Source organism: Rhamphochromis longiceps, linkage group LG3, assembly GCF_057381845.1.
Source record: "Rhamphochromis longiceps isolate RC_006_pf linkage group LG3, R_longiceps_female_GT1.1, whole genome shotgun sequence".
Classification (NCBI taxonomy): domain Eukaryota; kingdom Metazoa; phylum Chordata; class Actinopteri; order Cichliformes; family Cichlidae; genus Rhamphochromis; species Rhamphochromis longiceps.
In genome coordinates this window covers 57,556,803-57,578,887 of record NC_140559.1, presented here as the reverse complement: position 1 = coordinate 57,578,887, position 22,085 = coordinate 57,556,803, and the positions used below count along the sequence as shown (strand labels likewise).

The 22,085-nt window shown below is 39.4% G+C and overlaps 1 protein-coding gene across 1 annotated transcript in view; it reads right to left on the bottom strand.

The window, feature by feature from the left end:
* Positions 1-22,085, bottom strand: part of nrxn2b (neurexin 2b) — a 655,677-nt gene that overhangs the window by 304,143 nt on the left and 329,449 nt on the right. Inside the window, exons 11-12 of the mRNA XM_085400466.1 lie at positions 21,696-21,886; positions 4,039-4,212 (exon numbers count right to left, since the gene is read on the bottom strand). Coding sequence (XP_085256592.1) covers positions 4,039-4,212; positions 21,696-21,886 — 365 coding nt within the window. The remainder of the gene's footprint in view (positions 1-4,038; positions 4,213-21,695; positions 21,887-22,085) is intronic.

Genomic DNA, 22,085 nt, shown 5'->3' with positions numbered 1-22,085 from the left:
ATATATGACTCAAAGTGAATTAAATTGAATTGTTTTAAATTGTCCACTTTCTGTGTTAACTATGTCCTTATTTACTGATTAAAACTTCCCTTAAGGAGCTAATAGAATATATTGTCATAAGCAAAAGCCATTAAATGATTTGTTCATTCTTCCTTTATATTACTCACGTTATCTTTGCATTTCTTCCTGAGAGCTCATGAGAACATGCTATTAGGTGCCTTAAACTTGTTGGAGCATAAGACTCTCATCTGTCATGTTTGCTCCAAATGTTCAAGAAAAGGTAAAAAGCAACTGAGCACATATCTCCATTACCTTGCTGTTGACAACCGGGTGCTCGATTAGCAGCTTGGTTACAACTTGAACATCTGCCTACGTACTAATAGTGTGCTTAATTGAGTTTCTTAAGCAAATATTTCACCAATCCTTGCAAAAATTATTATGTGGATTACATGCTTTTTTAAAATTATTTACTTATTTATTTTGCATGATTAGAAAATGTAAATTGAAAGCATTTTGTATTTATCTTGGACATAGACTGCCCATTTTTTGCTTATTTCTCCTGTCTTGAGCTACAATGAATAAGCAACAGTGCTTTTGTACCTTGACTTCAGTCTCCTTCACTTCCTCCCCTCATCTTGTTTTTTGTTGTTGTGATCCGCTGAGTCAGTATGCAGTTACAAGAGAAAGCTGAATGTTCTAGCCTTTGTCTGGCCTTATCTCTAGAGAGACTAGACCAGCAGCCACCTCTGACCACTCTGTATCCCCAGTCCACAAGCTAACAATGACCTAAGAACCAGGTTGGTGCGGACCCTGGCAGTGATCCACATCCAGGAAAATAATACATCTAAAAAAGTCACCTTCAGCGGTCTTGCTTTTTCTTTTGAAACCCAGCATTTTAAAGATCGAACCTACCAACAGATCAATCATGTACAGTGGGGCAAAAAAGTATTTAGTCAGCCACCGATTGTGCAAGTTCCCCCACTTAAAATGATGACAGAGGTCAGTAATTTGCACCAGAGGTACACTTCAACTGTGAGAGACAGAATGTGAAAAAAAAATCCATGAATTCACATGGTAGGATTTGTAAAGAATTTATTCGTAAATCAGGGTGGAAAATAAGTATTTGGTCACCTCAAACAAGGAAAATCTCTGGCTCTCACAGACCTGTAACGTCTTCTGTAAGAAGCTTTTCTGTCCCCCACTCGTTACCTGTATGAATGGCACCTGTTTGAACTCATCATCTGTATAAAAGACACCTGTCCACAGCCTCAAACAGTCAGACTCCAAACGCCGCCATGGCCAAGACCAAAGAGCTTTCGAAGGACACCAGGAAAAGTATTGTAGACCTGCACCAGACTGGGAAGAGTGAATCTACAATAGGCAAGCAGCTTGGTGTGAAAAAATCAACTGTGGGAGCAATCATCAGAAAATGGAAGACATACAAGACCACTGATAATCTCCCTCGATCTGGGGCTCCACGCAAGATCTCATCCCGTGGGGTCAAAATGATCATGAGAACGGTGAGCAAAGATCCCAGAACCACACGGGGGGACCTGGTGAATGACCTGCAGAGAGCTGGGACCAAAGTAACAAAGGTCACCATCAGTAACACACTACAACGGCAGGGAATCAAATCCCGCAGTGCCAGACGTGTTCCGCTGCTGAAGCCAGTGCATGTCCAGGCCCGTCTGAAGTTTGCCAGAGAGCACATGGATGATACAGCAGAGGATTGGGAGAATGTCATGTGGTCAGATGAAACCAAAGTAGAACTTTTTGGTATAAACTCAACTCGTCGTGTTCGGAGGAAGAAGAATACTGAGTTGCATCCCAAGAACACCATACCTACTGTGAAGCATGGGGGTGGAAACATCATGCTATGGGGCTGTTTTTCTGCCAAGGGGACAGGACGACTGATCCGTGTTAAGGACAGAATGAATGGGGCCATGTATCGTGAGATTTTGAGCCAAAACCTCCTTCCATCAGTGAGAACTTTGAAGATGAAACGAGGCTGGGTCTTCCAACATGACAATGATCCAAAACACACCGCCCGGGCAACAAAGGAGTGGCTCCGTAAGAAGCATTTGAAAGTCCTGGAGTGGCCTAGCCAGTCTCCAGACCTCAACCCCATAGAAAATCTGTGGCGGGAGTTGAAAGTCCGTGTTGCTCGGCGACAGCCCCAAAGCATCACTGCTCTCGAGAAGATCTGCATGGAGGAATGGGCCAAAATACCAGCTACTGTGTGTGCAAACCTGGTAAAGACCTATAGTAAACGTTTGACCTCTGTTATTGCCAACAAAGCTTATGTTACAAAGTATTGAGTTGTATTTTTGTTATTGACCAAATACTTATTTTCCACCCTGATTTACGAATAAATTCTTTACAAATCCTACCATGTGGATTCATGGATTTTTTTTTCACATTCTGTCTCTCACAGTTGAAGTGTACCTCTGGTGCAAATTACTAACCTCTGTCATCATTTTAGGTGGGGGAACTTGCACAATCGGTGGCTGACTAAATACTTTTTTGCCCCACTGTAAACAGCGCTTCCTCTCTGGTATATGGTTCGGGGAAAATATTCTGAAAGTGATTATAGTTAAATTAGATCACCAGTCAGAATAGTTTTTGATCTATTCCTGCAATATCAACAAGGGAAAACATGGTTTTGCAACAGCCCCAGGACTAGATATACTAATATTTGTCAAAAGAGTCCACCGTTCCAAAACTGGTCAATTACTACTGCTCAAATCCCTGGCACATCAAATCATTAACTAATATTAGCATCCATTTCTGGTGCCTGCGGGATTCAATATGATAGCTTAATGCAGTTTTAAACTCTGTTTGGAGCGAAGTAATTGTGGTGTATAACTGTAGGCAGGTAATAAGGCTGGCTGGCAGAAGTAGCAGCGTTAGGGAGCAAGAGAAGGGGGGGGGGGGGGAGAGAGAGAGAAAAAGCTGGATCACTACTGCATCTAGTCGGCCAATGCGGTCCTCAGGGAAATCAAGTCTGTGCTCTCCAACGTTCTGTATGCCATTGAGACGTGGTGGAGGGGAGTTAAGGGTGGGGTGTGTGGAAGGGGAAATGCTATAGCCAAAATCTACTGTTATACTCAGGATTAACTACCCCACACCATAGCCATGCAGCCTGAGACATGGTGGCCAGCCCCGCGCAGCAGAGGTAAAAACATGACAAATGCAAGATTGATGAAGCAAAAGCCAGCAAGGGTGGAGCACTGCTGAGATTTGCCACACTGACAATAACATTAGAGGGGAGAGGTGCTTCCCTCATGCAGGTTTTATAGTGCAATAGAGAGGATATACAGAGGACAGACTGTAAGAACTGTCCCGAGCTCAGAGAATTGGGCGTGGCCATTGGCGATATTAGGGAATAAAGTATATGGAAAATGGACTCGGTTACTATACTTCAGTGTCTTAAATGGTCGCTTAGCTAAAGAAGCAGGCTTATGTTAAAGCAGGTCACAATGAAACTTTAAGAAGGCAGAGTTACTATTAGAAATAAGATTTTTACTCATGTCCCAAAACAACAAACTCAACTTCCGAATCGTTTCCTCATAATTGCAGTCAATATGTAAAGTGAGAAACTGTTGACCAGCTGGCATTCACTGAATGGGGCAGGGATAGCTCAGTAGGTAAAGTGGTCGCCCCATGATCGGAAGGTCGGCGGTTCGAATCCACTTAACGGCTACCCTGAGGTACCCCTGAGCAAGGTACCGTCCCTACACACTGCTCCCCGGGCGCCTGCTTAGTGGGCTGCCCACTGCTTCACTGAGTGAATGGGTCAAATGCAGAGAAAAACAAGTAATTTCCCCATGGGGATCAATAAAGTATCCATTATTATTATGAAATGACTCTTATTAATATTAAGACAAGTGTATTCCACACTAGATGGTAATCATTGCCATTTGATTTCCCCCTAGTGACTCACAGGTAAGATTTAATGATTGATTGAGTGATTTCTTATCTTTAAACAGTTTAATTGCATATTAAGCTCAGTATATGACAGCTGCTGCTTCTACTTACCATCGCAGCCTCGTTCCACCTGGCCCACCCTGTGGAGGGCATCTGCGATCAGGTCAGGGAGTCTCCCATTCAGGTCCACAGAGGCCAGACAGCCCTGGTACCCGTCCCGAGATGCAATCAGTTTGGGCAGATTGCTGTACATGCTCTTTGTCACGCCACCGATGTACAGCTCCCCTGCAAAACACACCCATAATAAGACCAATGAGAAATAGCCAATGGTTAACATTAGTAGAAATCCTTTAAATTTACTGGTTCATTTTAGTTAAAAACAAACAAACAAAAAAAACTACATTTTGATTTCTAACAGCAACGGGTGTCAATAGGAGGCTTTTATACAACACGGTCGTAGTATAAAAATAGGTTGCCAAATATTTCAGTGGTCTAGAAATAGAGCGATGATGGAAATACATACCAAATAATTACATCCATATTTGGAGTATCACTCAGTGACTGTAATCAACTCAGAAATGGATTATGAATGCATCGCAATATCTGCGTGTATGTGTGCCGGTATAAAATGTCAGATACTCTAATATAGTTTTTGAATGAAAAGCACAGTTATGGAAAAGAACTTGAACATCATGTTAGCATAATAACAACACCAAGTACTGTGACCGTGGCTGCTGGTATTTTGAGCAAATCATTAAGCCATCTGTAGGTACATGGGGTTCCTATGAATGCCAAACTATGCTTGTGCACTGTGAAGATTTGTACCATCAATGTTGGGAGGTTTTTTCTCCTGAGAGTCACTCTGAAAAAAGGCTTGTCACTGAGGCGGCAAGAACATGTCTGAAGAACATGTTCGATTCAAAGAAACAGCTTATGGTTGACATGTGTAAACTGTACAGTAGCAAGCCACAAGGATTGGCAATGTCATGTGAAACCTGACAGACGTATTCCACCAACATGTCCGTGTACTGCACTCTCATGGAGTGAAAGATAAACATATAAAGCTCTTTAAGCAGACAGAATTTGCGAATCCTAAGCAAAATGATAAAGCTACAAATGAAGGTCTCTTTATATTACTACATAAAAGGAAATAACCATCACTTTTTCTGTCTTCCAATTATTTTCCCTCTCTCTTTTTCTATTTCAGCCCTCTGTTCTGGAAAGTTTTCCAGAAAATGCCAAGCGAAATTATGATAAACACAAAAAGGCCTTTGATGTAAATGCATATGAATAAACACGGTTTGAAATGCTTCAGGCTTTTCATATCATCAAAACTCCTACTTTACGCTTTATCTTTAAGAAGGCATAAAACGAGCATCCGGCAAAACCTTTCACACAGGGGCAAGATCCTGCTACAAAGATAAGGCCATCTGAAAACCTTCCTACTTGGACAAACTACAATAATAATTTTTTCACAGCTGAAAACCATAACTTTCAACTGAGAAGCAATGAGCCACAAGGTCAATTATATGTGGACTTTGTGTAATGGAATGAGTCAATGATGTTTGCCAAGTCGTCTCTAGAATTAATGAGTACTTGACACTTCATATTTTCCAGCCAGGGCTCCCGGGCATTATAATCAATACAAGGAAAGCATTAGCTGTCCAACTGAATGATGTCCTGAAATCATGGCTATAAGAACCATTTAGCAAATATGAAATTATCAGTATGGTATTAATCTCAAAAGAGCAAACAACGCATTTCTGCAGAAGTCAACAGCATGTTAGAGATTGTACTAACCAGTAGGGGTGCAACGATATTCGTATCGATATTGAACCGTTCGATACAGTGCTTTCGGTTCGGTACGCATATGTATCGAACAATACAAAATTTGTAATTTATTTTATCAACTTTCCTTCTGACTATGCTGTCTGTGTTGAGCGCTCAGTGAATCTGCGTTTGACTACTCCGCCTAGGGTCGACAGTGCAGCCTAGGCGGAGTAGTCGAGCGCAGATTGCAGACCATTACATGTGGAAACCATTTGAATACAAGCGCGCTGATCCACACAGGTGTGCACATGGGTGTTCACTGTTCGTAGACTTAAATTACACCTTTCTTGGCTACTACTTCAAAGCACATTGTGCGTTGTCTGTCCTGCGTGCTGCACAACAACATTGAATATTTAGTATTTACTGCTGTTTACACTTAGCTAGATTAATGTGATGGTGTTGTGTTTAGTATGTTGCTTTGGTTTTTTTGCTTGTTTTCTATTCTTTCTCTCTCAACAGGTGATCCAGGAGATTTTATTTTATTTATTTATTTATTTTTCCCCTTTCTCACTGTCCCTCTCCCCTTCTGTTTTTCTTTTCCTTCCTCTTTCTTTCTCACTTTCCTATCCCTCACTCATGTCTGTCCCATCTGTAAAAACTGAAAATAAAATAAAATAAATAATAAAAACAAAGGTCGATCAAATGGACCAATACGGCAATGCCACGATGATCCATTTAGCAAAATAAATCCATTGGGTATCCTTGTTGGTCTTCAGACAACAATTGTGACGGCAAAAGAACCAAATGGGACAGGCAAAAAATAAAAATTAAAAAATTAAAAAAATAACTTTTTTTTTTTTTTTACTTTTAAAACATAAAACATAAGTAAGGCGCCGACTTTACTTTCAATCACATCTATAATTTGCTGTGAGCTGTGATTTAGCACACAGTGCTACTGATAGTCAGGTTCAGAGCTTAGCAAAACTCTCTGTTTATACACCACTTTGCATTTCATTATTAGTTATTATTAATCTCTGGCTCTCTTCCAGACAGAGTCTTTTTTCGTGTCTGCCCAAACCCGTCGTGGCAGATGGCTGCTGCTTCCTGAGCCTGGTTCTTTATGTTCCAAGTCCTTGCTCACAGGGGGTGATCTGATTTTTGGGGTTTTCTCCCTATTACCGTGGGGTTTTTAGCTCACAATATAAAGTGCCTTAAGGCAACTGTTGTGATTTGGCGCTACACAAATAAAACTGAGTTGAATTGGATAAAATGATTTCTGGAGAGATGATGTCTATCATGTTGTGACTACCTACTTTAATATTTGAATATGACGAGTGCAGTGTTGTTACAGTTTTGGGACTGTTTAAGAACAAAAGTTTAGAACAATGAGTAACCATTTTCCTCCCAGCCAGAGACTGTGTCGTGGTCTGGGCTCTGCTGTCCCAGCAGTAATGCATGGCTGTTCTGCTGAAGAGCTCAAAGACATCCACAAGACGGGACCAATTACAGCCTCCCAGACCTCACCGGAGAACACCACCTCCACATCTCTACGGTTACCATAATGACCTCTCAGGGGCTGATGGGAGGAATTGGGATGCTTGGATACAGAGCTCTAGAGAGTGTCTGACAGCACCATGTGCAAGAGCACACTGCATAACGTTTACACTAGACAAAAAAGATTTTAAAGGGTTTTAAAGTAAAATATAGATCTCCTTAATAATGGTTTCATTTCTCTTTCATGGTGTGAAACCTCATACAAAAGACTTTGTGGGACTTGGATGGATCACTTTGGGAACAATGGAAGGTCTTCAACACTTGACCCTTTTTTGATAACTCTCAATTTTATATTCTTAGAAGTGCAATGTTGAAATCTATTATTATTTAGCCCACATTGGAATACCATCAATTTACTGTAAGCCTGCAAAGTAGCAGAAGATTTGTAAATAAAGAAAAATCTTAATTATGTAAAATATTTCAGCAACATTTCCATTGCAGACCTTATGGATGTTAACATCCATAAGGTCTGTGCTGCACTGGAACTGGTGCGCTCTCTTTTAATAAAGCCCTCGATACACTATAATAATTTATGGCATAGCCTGTGGTATTAAAATTATACAAGCTATAACCAACCCATAATTTCCCCACTGGCTGTATATCTAGATTAGAAAAAGAGAAGAAAACAATGGCCATATTACCTCCTTTGCTCAAAGGGTTGGATTTTCTTGAGCTGTATTGATTCCAGTAAAGCACAAGCAAGCTCAAAGAGTACTCAAAGATTTGCTTAGCTGTTATAAATATGACTGTGCTGAAAGTTTCAGGCAGAAAATCGTATAACAGCACAGTGACAGTGGGAAACGTGGCATCAGATCTAAGTGAAACTGTCAGAAGTTAAATTGTTTTTCTAAGAAAAACCGGGGCTTTCTCGGCTTCAAATCTGAAGGTTAGCAAGAAGGCTGACAAAGAGGGTAGTACATGACATTGAAAAATGCTTTGCATAAATTGAGAAGTTGGATCCGAAGCAATATCACCCAGGCAAGAAGAGAAATGGAAAACAATTTCATCACAGACACAGAATTTCCTTAAGTTCTCTCTGTTGTCCACATTCATGGTGGTGCACAAAATGACACTAAGCAACACAGTGGGTTCCCTTCTCATTTAAATATGCAGAATGATTGACGATAAGATTCTACCGTAATTGAAAGCGAGAGTCTGGTTTAATATCACAGTAAATATCACAACAAATCCTCTTATCACCGGGGTAGCGATAATTTTGTCCAAGCAATTTTAGATGTCCCCACAATAAGAAAGTATTCAGCTCTTTTCACAGCTTGTTTTATTCTATGACAGACCAGCAGCATGCAGGCACGCAAGACAAAGGAGCTTTTTGTTTCCAACTTTTTTTGGAAGAATTTTGTTTCAGTGAGATGTATGAGTCCGGACAGTTTCGGCTGTGTCTGTGTATATCCACTGTGTACTTTGGTCTGAAAAATGGCCAAAGTTTGCAGGATAAAAAAAAATGTTTGAAAGACATAGCCGCATTTAGTGCTTTGTCTACAAGTCCCAAAGCTCCAATTTGATCCCTTTTATTATTTTATACTTATCTGCACACCACACAAAGCTCTTGCAAAGATACACACATATGCATAGAATAGTTGTTTAAGATTTTAATTCATTTTCTGAAAAAAATGTTGTTTAAATCCAATAACAATGTTAAGCTGTTCATTTTATGCGGTCAGTATGGCTCGTCAGCTCAAGACAGGAACTGTATCTCATCCCTCCCTGTAATTGGCTCCCAAAGTGCAGTGATGGTATTGCAGTCTTTGCCCATAACTTGCAAAACATATTTTTTGTGTGTGTGTCTATATATAATATAAAGTCTGATAATGACAACAGGCAACGAATGCACAATGCCCGATCCGGTCTCTAAACAACACTCTGGCTCCTTCTTGCTGATTCCCTGCTGTACACAAAGCTGACCATTAACTTTCATTGAATGCTCATGCATTTCTCAAGTCTTCACTCTGGCTGTTGCTTCTTTTTGCTTCAATATTATGCTTGCTACAAGTTGCTAAGATTAAATAATCACTGAAGAGAAACACATGCAAAAACACGCATTTATACAGAGTGTTAGCAATGGCAGAGCACGTTACTGCAGAGGTTTGATGAGGGAGGGGATTGCACTCCAGGCTTGGCTGGGACAATGGCATCCAGCAGGAAGATGCAGGGAATCTGTGATTGCTAATTACAGACGCTCAAAAAATCTGTAAGGATGCCTCAACAAGATGACTGGTGTAGAGAATAAATGTTGACGCAGCTTGTGCGTTAATTGCTGATGCTAAATTATAAGACGTATAATTATGTTGTATGTTATGTCTCTGTTTTGGATGTGTGCTTTTGAGATGTTTTGAATACTGCCTGAGGGGGTAAAAAAAAAGAAAAGATTCAAGGCAAGTAAAGCTGTAATTATATGATACAATTGTGACAGCAGGTGCATTCTTGCTCTTGCTCCTACATCTACATCAACAAAAACAAAGTATGACTGAATTAAATACTCTAATAAGAGAGACGTGGCTTCTGCAAATACCAAAAACGTAGTAATTGTACAAAACATTTCAGGTCTGATTCACAGTAGATTAGTTGTGACATCAACAAAACAGCAACATAAAATATCGCGCAGCCTTATGAGTCAACTAGAGAAGAAAACTGAAATGTTCTTTTATAGGTGACAAGAGGCGTTGTGTGTCCCATGACCAAACCTTTCAGTTGATATTAGCACCATAGTGAATGGGATTACAGTACATAAGGTAATGTAATGTGTTTGTTCATCAAGAATAGCATTGCTTGTGGTGTTAACATCCATAAGGTCTGTGCTGCGCTGGAACTGGTGCGCTCTCTTTTAATAAAGCCCTCGATACACTATAATAATTTATGGCATAGCCTGTGGTATTAAAATTATACAAGCTATAACCAACCCATAATTTCCCCACTGGCTGTATATCTAGATTAGAAAAAGAGAAGAAAACAATGGCAAACTCATTATTTCTACAACAAAAAGGGAAATAACACACGTAACCGCAACTTTACATTGACGCAAACTCACTCTGTTGTCACGCGAGTCCTTGAAGGGGCTTGAGCAGAATTTGTGCCCGTGCTTGCCTGTGACACTTTCTGAAAGATTGTATAGTGACACAGACAGGCATTATTACACACTTTCATGCTTCCATTCTCTCTCTATGAAATGTCACTCCATATTCAATGTCCTTTCGCTTTGCCTTGGCTCTATTGCACTTCAGCTTTTTCGACTTTGCTCAGTCACCCTTCTTCACTCTCCATTTTGCCCGTATTTGTCTTCATTTCTCTGCCCTCTTATTTCCCATCCTCACTGTTTTACACTCACAATATTCTTGCCTTGTCTGTCTTTATCTCCTTTTTACAATCCCTGTCTCTTTGCTTTACTTAGTTCCAGCTGACATGCGGTGCAAATGCCAGCACAGGTCAGTTGTTCTTACTGGTTATGCGAGTGTCTGGTTTTCATTACATCAATCAAAACTAGCAGAAGCTGAGCACGGACAGCATGCACTTTTGAACTGATGATGTCTTTTAGGTAAGACTTTTGGTTTTGCCCATAAATGAGTGCCTGATCAATTTCTGGTTAATATAGCACAGATGTTACAATCACAGAAGGGTTTGAGATACCTGCGAATCAGACAGTTTGCTCATATCTTTCCCAGTAGCTGCTCCCACAGTGTCCTAGCAGCTTACTTTTGATGAAACAAGTCTGCAATATCACATCAATCTTTCTCTGCTGAACAGATTTCACACATTTTAAACATGTATAATTCTGTGTTAACAAGATCAATAGGACCAAAGGTTGGCTTCTCTATCACAGTTCTTTCTTTTCTGTTATTTTCCATTGTCCAGATATATCTCTATTTACATAAACTGTGATCCACATTATACAGCTTATGTAAAATGAAAATTGAGTGACTTTTATTCAATTTTTTTTTGCTTCTTTTATTTCCTCTGACTTCAAAAAAGGTATCAATCACAGCCAAAGGGATTTTTTTGTTTTGTTTTTGTAAGCAAGACTCAGTTGTCATGCAATATGTGGATGAAGGAGAATTAAATAAAACATGGAACAGTGCAATGACGTGCAAGATGCATGAAAGAAAAAACACTGAGGTTTCCCGAGAACCAGTAAGAAGTCGCTGAACTGTTAAAAGATCTGGGCGAGCACGAATAAATTTGCTTTGATAAAGGCTTGTTAAGAACAGAGAGAAACGTTTAGCTTGGAAACTGATACACATAGCACTGCAAATAGTTTCAATTACTGATAAATGGCATCATATGGTCCAGAAAGGTGGAGCTGTGGTTGGCTGGTAATGCTACATTAGCACCAGGGAAGTTGCTCTTTTCAAAGGGATGTTAATGCTTCATGATGGCAATTACAATACGTGGAATGTGTTTTTGATAATCTGCTGATTAATTGTAACAAATCATCAAAATCCAGAGTGTTATACAGGACCAGTATGTCATTAATGACACCCTGCAGAATGATATGTAAGCAGAATCTATACAGCTGTATACAAAAAGAAATATCTAAAGAAATATATAAAGAAATATCATTTTTCACTTGTATTCATATCCTGGCTGTAATATAATTGTTAATTAATAAAGACATTCTTAATCATCGTGAAAAAATACAAACGTAACTGAACAAAAATGTCAAACATGGCGTAACAGCGGCACATTCTGGAGTCTTTCAGCCTCTCTTCCCCAGTATTTCTGACATGATGGAGAAGGGGTCCTGTTAGTTTGGAAAACAACACATGCACCCTTGACAATTTTGCATTCATAAGGGGCATTATTACTAGCCAGACACCTGCAGGTGAGTATCACCCAGCCAATGGGGCTCTAGGGAGTTATGACGATTTGGAACAAAAGCAGTTCCATTATCTGCTAACTAACCAACACTGAGTGTGGTTGAATTAGAGACCTTTTTTGTTGGTCTAAATTGAAAATCGTGTGGAAGGACAATTTGAAAGGTTCTATAACTGAAACAGTAGGAAATTGAGTCCAGTTATAATCTTTCTGGTGTTAGATAAATAAATTATTTTGCTACAGTTCTTGCATAACTGTCACCCATTACCTTTCCCTGCATTAACTGAACTTTCTGCTTTCTGCACTAATTGCTTACTTAGTTTTTGAAATGGCTCTCTTTACTGTGTCTCCTCTCCCATCAGTCCTTCAACATTTCACCTGGGAGTTATGGAAAACAAGATTTCTTTTCACTGGCTCATCTGCCAGGAGAGATGTTATAAATACATCAGTGGAAAAACAAGTGCCATCTCCTTTCTGCCCTTCTACTTGAATGGATAAGAATTCAAGTGTTTTTCTTGATGAGCTCAATTAAATGTGCTTTTCCACGCCGATTAACTATCGTGAAACTGTTTCTTTAATATACATTGCATTTTTTGCATTTGTCTGCATAAAGGTTGTAAGACAGCACAGAATAAAAAGCCTAGAAAAGAGCATTAGGGTGCAGAAACAGACACACTCTCAGAAGAAATGCTCACTTTATCTCAGCTCCACCTTCAGTGAGGAAGCCAGCTTTTGAGAGAGAAGCCAGAAATGGAGAGAGAAGAAGGTGGGGTGGAAGGAAAAAAATGGCCAAAGCTCAGAGTAATGCCACAGTAAATTGTATTGGAAGACAGGTCAGAGCAAGAAAAAAAGTTAAAACACACTGCTCTATTGCAGCACTCATGCTCCCTAGGCCGTCATTTACTGAGAGAGCCCTGACACTGAGCGGAAAATAGAGGGGGTAGAGAAGGACATGGGAGGGAAATGAATCAAAAGAAAACAAAAGGAGTCTGGATGGCAAGTGAGACTTTACAGGAGTAAACAGGAGGATACTGGGTTCGCATGGCATCTGATGTCTCAGCACCATGTAAAAAATAACTTTTCTTTATTGGATGATGGGCATAAGCTAAAAACTGTAATTACAATCAGTGCTTATGTCCGTTTTGGAACTATGGCTGATTAAACTGTAGTTAAAAGTATTCTAGGTGTTGATTGTAAACGTTAATGAGGAATAATAATAATAATAATAATAATGGATACTTTATTGATCCCCATGGGGAAATTACTTGTTTTTCTCTGCATTTGACCCATTCACTCAGTGAAGCAGGAAGATAAGGACAGTGATCTCAGCATCATCAATTAAGCTGCTGCTGATGTAGATTGTGACAAATAAACGGTGCGATGCCTCTGAAATCATCCCGCCCAGATTGCCAACACTGTCCTCACCTTCCTAAAGCTTCACAGGAATATGCGCCGTTCAACCGGGTGAGGAAACAGCTCGAGACAGTTATACTGTTTGATTTCAGGTGCTAATCCGATTTGTAGCATATGATTTGTTCGTTATTATTATGCAAATGCTTCCAAGCGCTGCTTTGGCAGATCTTCATTACATTGCCTTCTCCCTCTCTGTCGTTCATGATCCAATGCCAGGTGCAAAGTGAAGCAGTGTTAAAGAGGATATTGAATACAGCGCACGTTCTGTAATTCATCTGGTACACAGGTTTTTCTCACGTTTCTCTTCCAAAGTAAATGAGATTCTAGAGAAAAATCAGACATCCACACCAAGTTCACTGTTTATGCTCAGAACAGTTACAGTTAAAAATTCCCAAAGGACCACTGGGACCTCGAGAATGAACGAATAGAGACAAGTGAAAAAGCTGTTGTCCTTTACCTGACGCAACAAACTGACTTGTATACAACTCCATAACAAATTAGAGGGACCATTTTTTATTTGATAGTCAGTGCTGTAATCAGGCTCATACCGCCCACAATCACTGGACGAGAATTTGTAATTCAAAACATCCAATATGATTCATTACTCTAAACTCCTGTGTAAATGCTTCACTTTAAACAATAAAGAGGCGTGTGCAGTGACTAACACAGATAATGTCTGGAAAACTGACACTGTTTTATTAACAGCTTTATCAATACCTTACTTGTTTAAGAGGAAAAAATATTGGATTGGTATTAGGGCTGTGCGATATGACCAAAATCTCATATCCCGATATAAGAATTCTATCGTCCCGATAACGATATAAATCACAAAAATGTAACATTTTCTGTAAATTATGTGAATCTCGGGCAGCTCGACTTGCGGGAAGTGTTTCCAGCTGCGCGTCATGTAGCTGGAGTCGAGTGTTTTAACCGATGCATGAAACTATACATTTTTAGACATAAATTGTAACGGCCGCCGTTTTCTTTGTGAGTATTTATTACACGGCGTGCTGCGGGGAAAAGCCTGTTCTAACGTTTGAGTCTAAGGTTTATTTTTTAGCACCTGGCGGCTCTTTTTTGCTTCTCATCCATAAATAATCTGCTCTTTCACGTGATTCAGTTTATTTTGAAAAGTCTCAACAGGATCTTGAGCTTTATTGTGAAAGGTTTATGTGGAACATAAACAAGCGGACACGCGGTGGTGTTACCGTCGTTGTTGCTAACCACAACGCATAAAAACAGGCGCTTGTCCGTCGGTAGTGTGGTTATATTAAATATAAGAGAAAGAGAGAACTTTAAGAAATTAATATAGCCACTACAGTGACCATCAAAAAGGTGAAAAAAATATTGCCGTAAACAGTTTATTTTGCGACACCACGAAACAAACGATAGCGTAAAATGAAACTATAGACGTTTTTATATCGTCATCCGATATATATCGTTACATCGAACAGCCCTAATTGGTATCGGTACAGGAGATATGAGTTATCTGTATTTGACATGAGCCATTCTTAATTCAGATATCAATGAGTTATTAATATGCTCCCAGAAAAGCAAAGGACCTAACCTAGTGAAAGCAAAAATAGTTCTTTGTAGAGTGGCCATTAGAGAAGTTGTAGTCAATGACACCTCCACACTGGTTTGTGCAATCAGTCAGGGTGGCTTGGCCTTGACATTTCAGATTGCTTTGGTTGGCTGTCAGCATATTTGAATAGTTGAAATTGTGTATAGAGGTGAAGAAGAAGACTGGCAGTATTTACATTTAAGACATATAAAGCACTTTGAGTGCTGGAAAGCTGTTACATAAATGCAAGTACAGCCTGAAATACAGGCAAATGTAATTTCAATTTTAACTGTTGGACATTTTTTTTGTTGCACTGTACGAGATCTTTATTTAACAGTTCTTTTGTAACTGTTGGCACAAAGAAGCAGGCTTTAAAGGCTATTCACATGGACATGACACTCAGAAAGAGGGCGACAAAAAGAGGCAAAAGAGATGGAGAAGAGAAATGTATTCCTTTCACATAATAGAACGGGCCCTAGCATTATGGTAATGACATACAATATAATGGGAGGACAGGAAACCCCTCGGGATGTAATAGTGTATGTACATCATCAAAGGATGACTAGATTTTGATGTTTTAGGTCCATCCTGACAAAAGATTCCTTTGAATAAGCGGAAATGTGAAACCAGTGGTGACAGTGTTCTCAGGAGGACGGGGCTGGGCACCCACGGTAGCAGCGATGATGTTCTGCTCATGACCAGCGCCTGATGCAAGGCATTGTTGCCCTTACAGTACACCCTTCAAGGCCCGATGTTGGGCAGCGGAAAATATACACAGTCAAGTGTTTATAAAACACATACTATGGCTGAGTCAAGGTCAGAGGTAGTTAAAGTTATGTTCATTTTATCTCAGAATGTGGGGACGATCACACTGTTTACCGAATACACTCGAAGCCACTGTGTCCTTGAGTGAGACAATGAATTCCTAGCAGCTCCAGGGCTGCTGTACTGCTGCTCATCGTGATCCTCTTACAGAGAAGGGAGGCAAAAGATATATCTCGCCTGTGGGGAGGACAAGCAAGCAAAAATTTCTATGAAGTGTGACAATATTCCCCTAAATCCATAATATAAGAATGACTGAACCACTTACATATACTAGTTTGCTATTTTTTTCTTCATGTATCTTGGCAGAGAGCAGATATACTAAGAAAAGCACAGTTTTTCTGAAAACCCAGAATGGTTCCTAGTAGCCACATCGCTGTTATGCATTTGAACATGGATGAACAGTTGCGGCCTTTCCATATTTTATGGGATCACTTCAGATGACATGGTTCTGTTTCCTGACAAACTGAAAACCTTTAGAGTATCTATCAGTTTTGGGAAGTAGATTCTGCCTTTTAACTCTATCCACTGCCACAGGAGAGTGCTAAAGTTTTCCAGGAGAGAGGAAGGTAGCGATCTAGGTTTTCCTAACTTGGAAGTAGCTGACATAGAATATAGAAAAATGAAAGGGCATCTCAGCAGCATGAAACTTTTGATTAACGACACCGACGCTTTTGAATTCTGCCTGAATCCTGTATTTACTTCCACTGACCATTTGCATGTGCCTCTAAAAAAATGGTAACAGAAAAAGAAACTGAAATCCACGAAGAATTAATCTTCTGGTCTATGTAAAATATAAAAGGATTTTGGTGCTGTGGCTGTATTCGTTAGAGACTTTAGGTAGTGGTCAGATGCTGACATTATTGCAAAGCTTTGGGTCAATCAAATGGCTAATCTCTATTTTACTGTGGAGCTCATTAAAATGTGTGTACCTGTTTGTCTTTCTCTCCTGTTCTCCATATTGTGCTTCAATTTGTTCTGCTTTTGTTGGGAAATGGAATGTCATTGCTTTACAATTCCACAAAAATATGCCTCATTAGCTAGCATCTTCAAAAGAAAGGGACACATACTGTCTAAATACGCTCCTCCTAGATTCATCTCCTCATCCTGAATAGATTTATTCTACTGTTGTTAATGTCCCTCATTTCCCCATCACTGTATTTAAAAAAGGCAATTAATATCTTTGACATTCTCGTGTTTCTTGTATAGTAAAACAAATTATTCCCTCAGGGCAATCAATGTTTATGTTTACCTCCTTTTCCACAGGCACTGTTCACTTCAGTTTCAGATTTAAAAGAGGTAAAAAGCATCACTGTAATAACAGTCAGCCTGAAGTTAAACTAGCAGTCATCTGCTTCGTATTGGGGCAGCTGTGGCTCAGGTGGTGGAGTGGGTCAGTGGATCAATCCCCAGCAGCTCCTACTGATCCCAGAGTTGAACACAATGCTGTGTGTGAAAATCTGTGTGTGACTGGGTGTATGATAGAGAGATTAAGAAAGCACTTCGAGTGCTCAAATTGAGTAGCGCCAGTCAAATGACCTACATTTAAGAATTTATTGTTTTATTTTGATGAAATCTGTCGTTAGTGCTGAGGTTTAAGGCAGCTCAGCTTCCCAACTTAAATAATTTTCTCCCAAAATTCAAAATGCATAACTGAGATTTTAATATGTAATAACTACCATGTGTTTAGTAAAGTACATTTCCGTGCATCCATAAGAATGGATCTCCATCCAACAGTATGACTGCTACAATAGTAGTAAAAATGTGTATATTTAGTGTACAGGATGTAGCAAAGGACACATATTCTCATTGGCTTTAGTGAAAAACTAATTACCGGTAAGTGTCCTTATATAGCACTAATGAATTAACGATCAACATATCATTGTTAAATTAATTGTGATAACTGCCATAATTAGCATAAACAAATTGGGTCTCTTAGCCTTTGTCCACCCCAAATGGTGTTGTTGGTGCAAGCGAAATGAAAACATATCATGTATACCCTGTAGCTTCCTGTCACAACGAAAGAATCTGCTAATTGTTCTTGTTATCTTTCCAGGGGGAGGCTGTCGTCTTGGTGATAGTCTCGTTAATATAATTATAGTGAAGCCTGAAAATGAACGAGGTAATTAGTAATGTAACATGATATCAGTTAGACCTTGTGACATTTAAAATATGTCATTATTGAAGACTCAAAAACAGCATTAGTTAAGAGATGAAACATTTCAAACAGGAAACGTGGGGATAGACCAACACCCCATCAGATTTAGGGTTAAAAAATGGAAAATATGGAAAGAGGCAAATGGAGCGCTCACAGCATGAGGCATCAAATGAAATTCCTGCAGAGAATAAAGCGAGTGTTTAATCAAGAAAATCCTTTTTTACATTTTTATTTATTCTGGGGTAATTAATTTTGTAGCAATAATTAATAATTAATTATTGGATCAAAGCAGAGACTCTGCAGGCATGTTAGTAATCAATAACAATTTACACCAAGACGAAGCCAAAGATTCTACAAACTGTTTCAATTAATTCCGTTGTGTCTTTTGATTATATAGGACAAAACTAGTGGTAATACTTATAATGACCCTCATGTGTGATGATAATAGTTATTATTTTACCCCAAACTTTGATCTTACTAAGTCTAACCAAGTAGGTTTGGGGCTCAAACCATCCACATAATTGTTTGCAAACCAATTATTAACCAATCTGTAACCATTAATAATCGTTGCATTGTTTTTACTGTAATTTCCTATCTATTATATATTCTAAACAAGTAATAAATGTGTAATTTCACGTTCCATAAATAAGCCCTCATCGTGATATCATATTGAGCTCATCATGATTTGTGTTCTCTTTGACCTTATTATTGGGTCTTTCCATCATATGCCATCATATGATAATAATAGTTTTAAAATGTCCTAGAATAAAACAAGCTATTGCAGTAGAAGAATATGGTAACAACTTGCAGTATGTTGACAAAACTGACGCAGCCGTATTCCCTTTGTGATGTATGTTGAACATGCATCACAACGGGTCTTGCTCTAAGACCTGCTTTTACTCTACAAAACCGCTCAGTGCTATCCTTGGGAGACTGTGTGTGTTGTTCCATCATCATACTTTAGCTGACAAAGAGGAATGCCTTGAAGATTTTTTGCCTGTCCAAAAACAAAGGAAAGGAAGACAGAGAGCACAAAACCCATTTTCCCCATTTTCTCTGTGCAATTACACAGATAAAGCTTGGAGAATTGGATTTTTTTTTTCCCCTTTGAAATGCAGACTGAAATGGTGTTAAAGCAAAGCAAAGAGATTGAGAGGAACGTCTTATTGTTGCTATTTCGTCTGGTTTTTTGGTTTTTTTAAACACAGCTTTGTGTGTAACCACTGAAAAGTAACACGAGTATATAAAAAAAGGGGAAAAACATATTCTGTTTATCAAATTTAAATATATATATTTATATATATAATTCTCGAGAGCCTTTCATCACCTATGAAACTATACACATTTAGCCCTGGTGGTTTGTTCTCGTGTTTACAGTGTTTGAGCGCAATATTTTGTCAGGAGGATTGTCACAGATATTCTCTGTGGTTCTACTGTGTTTGAATGCCCAATTTGACAAGTGAATTGAGGATAGAGACATCCCCTAACCCCCTCAAAAGTCCTCTAAAGTGATATTTACAGCCATTATTCTTCCCACTAGCACCAAGCTGCTTCGATATCTACCCCCTGCAGACAAGAATTGTTCAAATAAAGAAAAGGAACCCTGAAAATACATAGATTTTGAACACAGCAGCATGGACATTAACGACACAGATGGAGAGTTATTCCCCAGCCATGTTGAGAATGTGTTGATTGGACAATGAAAAGATGCCTTCTGCCCCATTTAAGAAGAAGAAAATCAATTTGGTGTCTGTAATTTTGAATATGCAAATTGTGCCATTGTTGCTGTATACTTCTGTGCTGGGCAGCTGTCTTTGTATGTTCAGTTGGAAGCATATTATTAGAATCAAGTACAGTTTGGTATCACTTCAGTGCATAATCAGTAGTTGTATTGCTTGCAGAAGAGTTCATCTGACAGCCACGTGTAGATTAATATAACCATGCTGTCATCACACGCTTGCATTCTGACAAGTATCGGTGGGTGTCATGGTGTTACATGTCTTCACTCATACATACTGAATATTCATTAAACAAATTCTCAAATAAACTCTGTGTTTTTCTGTTTTTAACACAGAACAGAGCGTGTGTGCAATAGCGACTTAAATGCAGCTAATTAAGCCTACTTTGTGGAGCAGCAGCCAGTTCTGCACTGTTAAAAACACTAATTTTAGAAAATTGCCACATCTTTTGAAAAAATGGCCATAAACACAAATTCAAGACAACAGCTGTGCTTTGGTTGCAGCTATATTTACAATGATCACTCTGTGAGCAAATTCTCATGCACAGAGAGGAGACATGCAAACACATGCAATGTAAATAATTTGTAAACTATAGGAATATAAATGGGATTGTCTCATTCTGTATCTCACTCGTAATATATCCAACCTGCTCGCCTCGCACTTCACAGTAGACATACTGTATACATGCAGTGCATGGGGAGATATGGATTTCCCATTCCTCTATACGTCTTCCTCTACAGACTGCCACAGGATTATTCTGTTTTGGTGGACTGTGCATACTGCAATGGACAAAACTGGAAAAAAGGGTAAGGTCTGTGAATAAATCATTCCCCCCCAAAAAAGCTTTTTGATCTTTTGACTCCTCACAGACATCAGTGTGCCCAGTGAGTCACCCTGACTTCTGATGTGTCTTACACAAAAATTCCCTGTAACCTCAGGAGCACTCCAAGCTCTGGGACACAACACTGGCAAAATCAAAGTGTTTCCTCCAGTGTCAAACGTAATGTGCGTTCATGGTGGCACTTGAAAGAGTCTAGCCGTGGTCACACGGCAGTCTATCCTCTGCTGTCCATTGTTAATACCCTACATCCAAGAAGTGCGTGTTACTTTTTGATTGCTGACATTCTTAAAGCAGACCAAAGATATTATTCACATGCTGTAAAACATTTTGTGGAACTGCCGAGCGCCTTCCTTTGAAGGCTTTTATTTAGATTCACAGAGACGCAACATTTAAAAAGTCAAAGTAGTAAAAGGTGCCTCCATCACATAAGCTCATTATTTTGTGGGTAAAAGTAATTCACTATGTGTTTTTGTTTTTTAAAAATCTTCAGTCTAAACAAGAAGCGATGAGCAGTTATTGTTTCTGGTATGATTCTTTTTGTTGTGTGATGTTGGATTTAGGTCAGATAGTGTTATTGCCCTCCTCCTGCTGAACAAGGAGGATCACCTTTTAAAGCAAACAGCCTTTTTATTTCAACCACTGTCCACTCTTGATTGGCCAGCATATTTACACATGAAGCTCAGGATGAAGAGAGATTTATTTTTCTCTGTTAATCACATATGCCTGGACAAAGAAACAAAAAACAAACGCACCTGGTAACACAACCAAAGTGGATTTTGGAGCCATTTTTGTGCAATATGTGTGAAAGAAAATGGATATTTAACAAGAATATCAAACCAGAACTGTGCTACATGCCCACAAAAACAAAGGAATCCTCAAGAAAACCAATGAATATGCAGAAGTCCTTTCCGAAAAGCCACTGGGATGCTCAGAGTGGTTATAATTTAGATGGATTTGAGCTGGCGTGTGTTTATGGCCATCCTCCAACAACACTAAAGGGACAGGCCAAGGATGACACTGGGATAGTTATTTCCTGCAAGTGCCAATGTTTTCTGGAAGATTTTACAGTGCTGCTGTTACCTTTGAGGTCCAGGTTGCGCGCTCCATTGGAGTGCTGAGTAACGGTGCGTGAGTCAATCTTGAGTGTGTGTACATTGTTGGCATCCCGGGACACCACCACATTGTGCCACTGGTTGTCGTTGAGTGGTTTGTCTGAGTTGCCCTTCATCAGCGACGGGCCATTGCCAAGATCAAAGACGTAATGGATGTACCTTTGAAGAAAGACGTCAGGATTAGGACTGTGTTCCTAACTCTTGTAACTCAACAGCGGTGCACGAGTTAAACAAACTCATTTGTTTCAGGCACTTTTTATTCCACTAAAAGATGCTCCAAGATGCTGTAAGAACATTTTTTGGGGGGAAAATACCAACCGTTTATGTAACTGTACCTGGAAACTGTGATTTGTTTTGG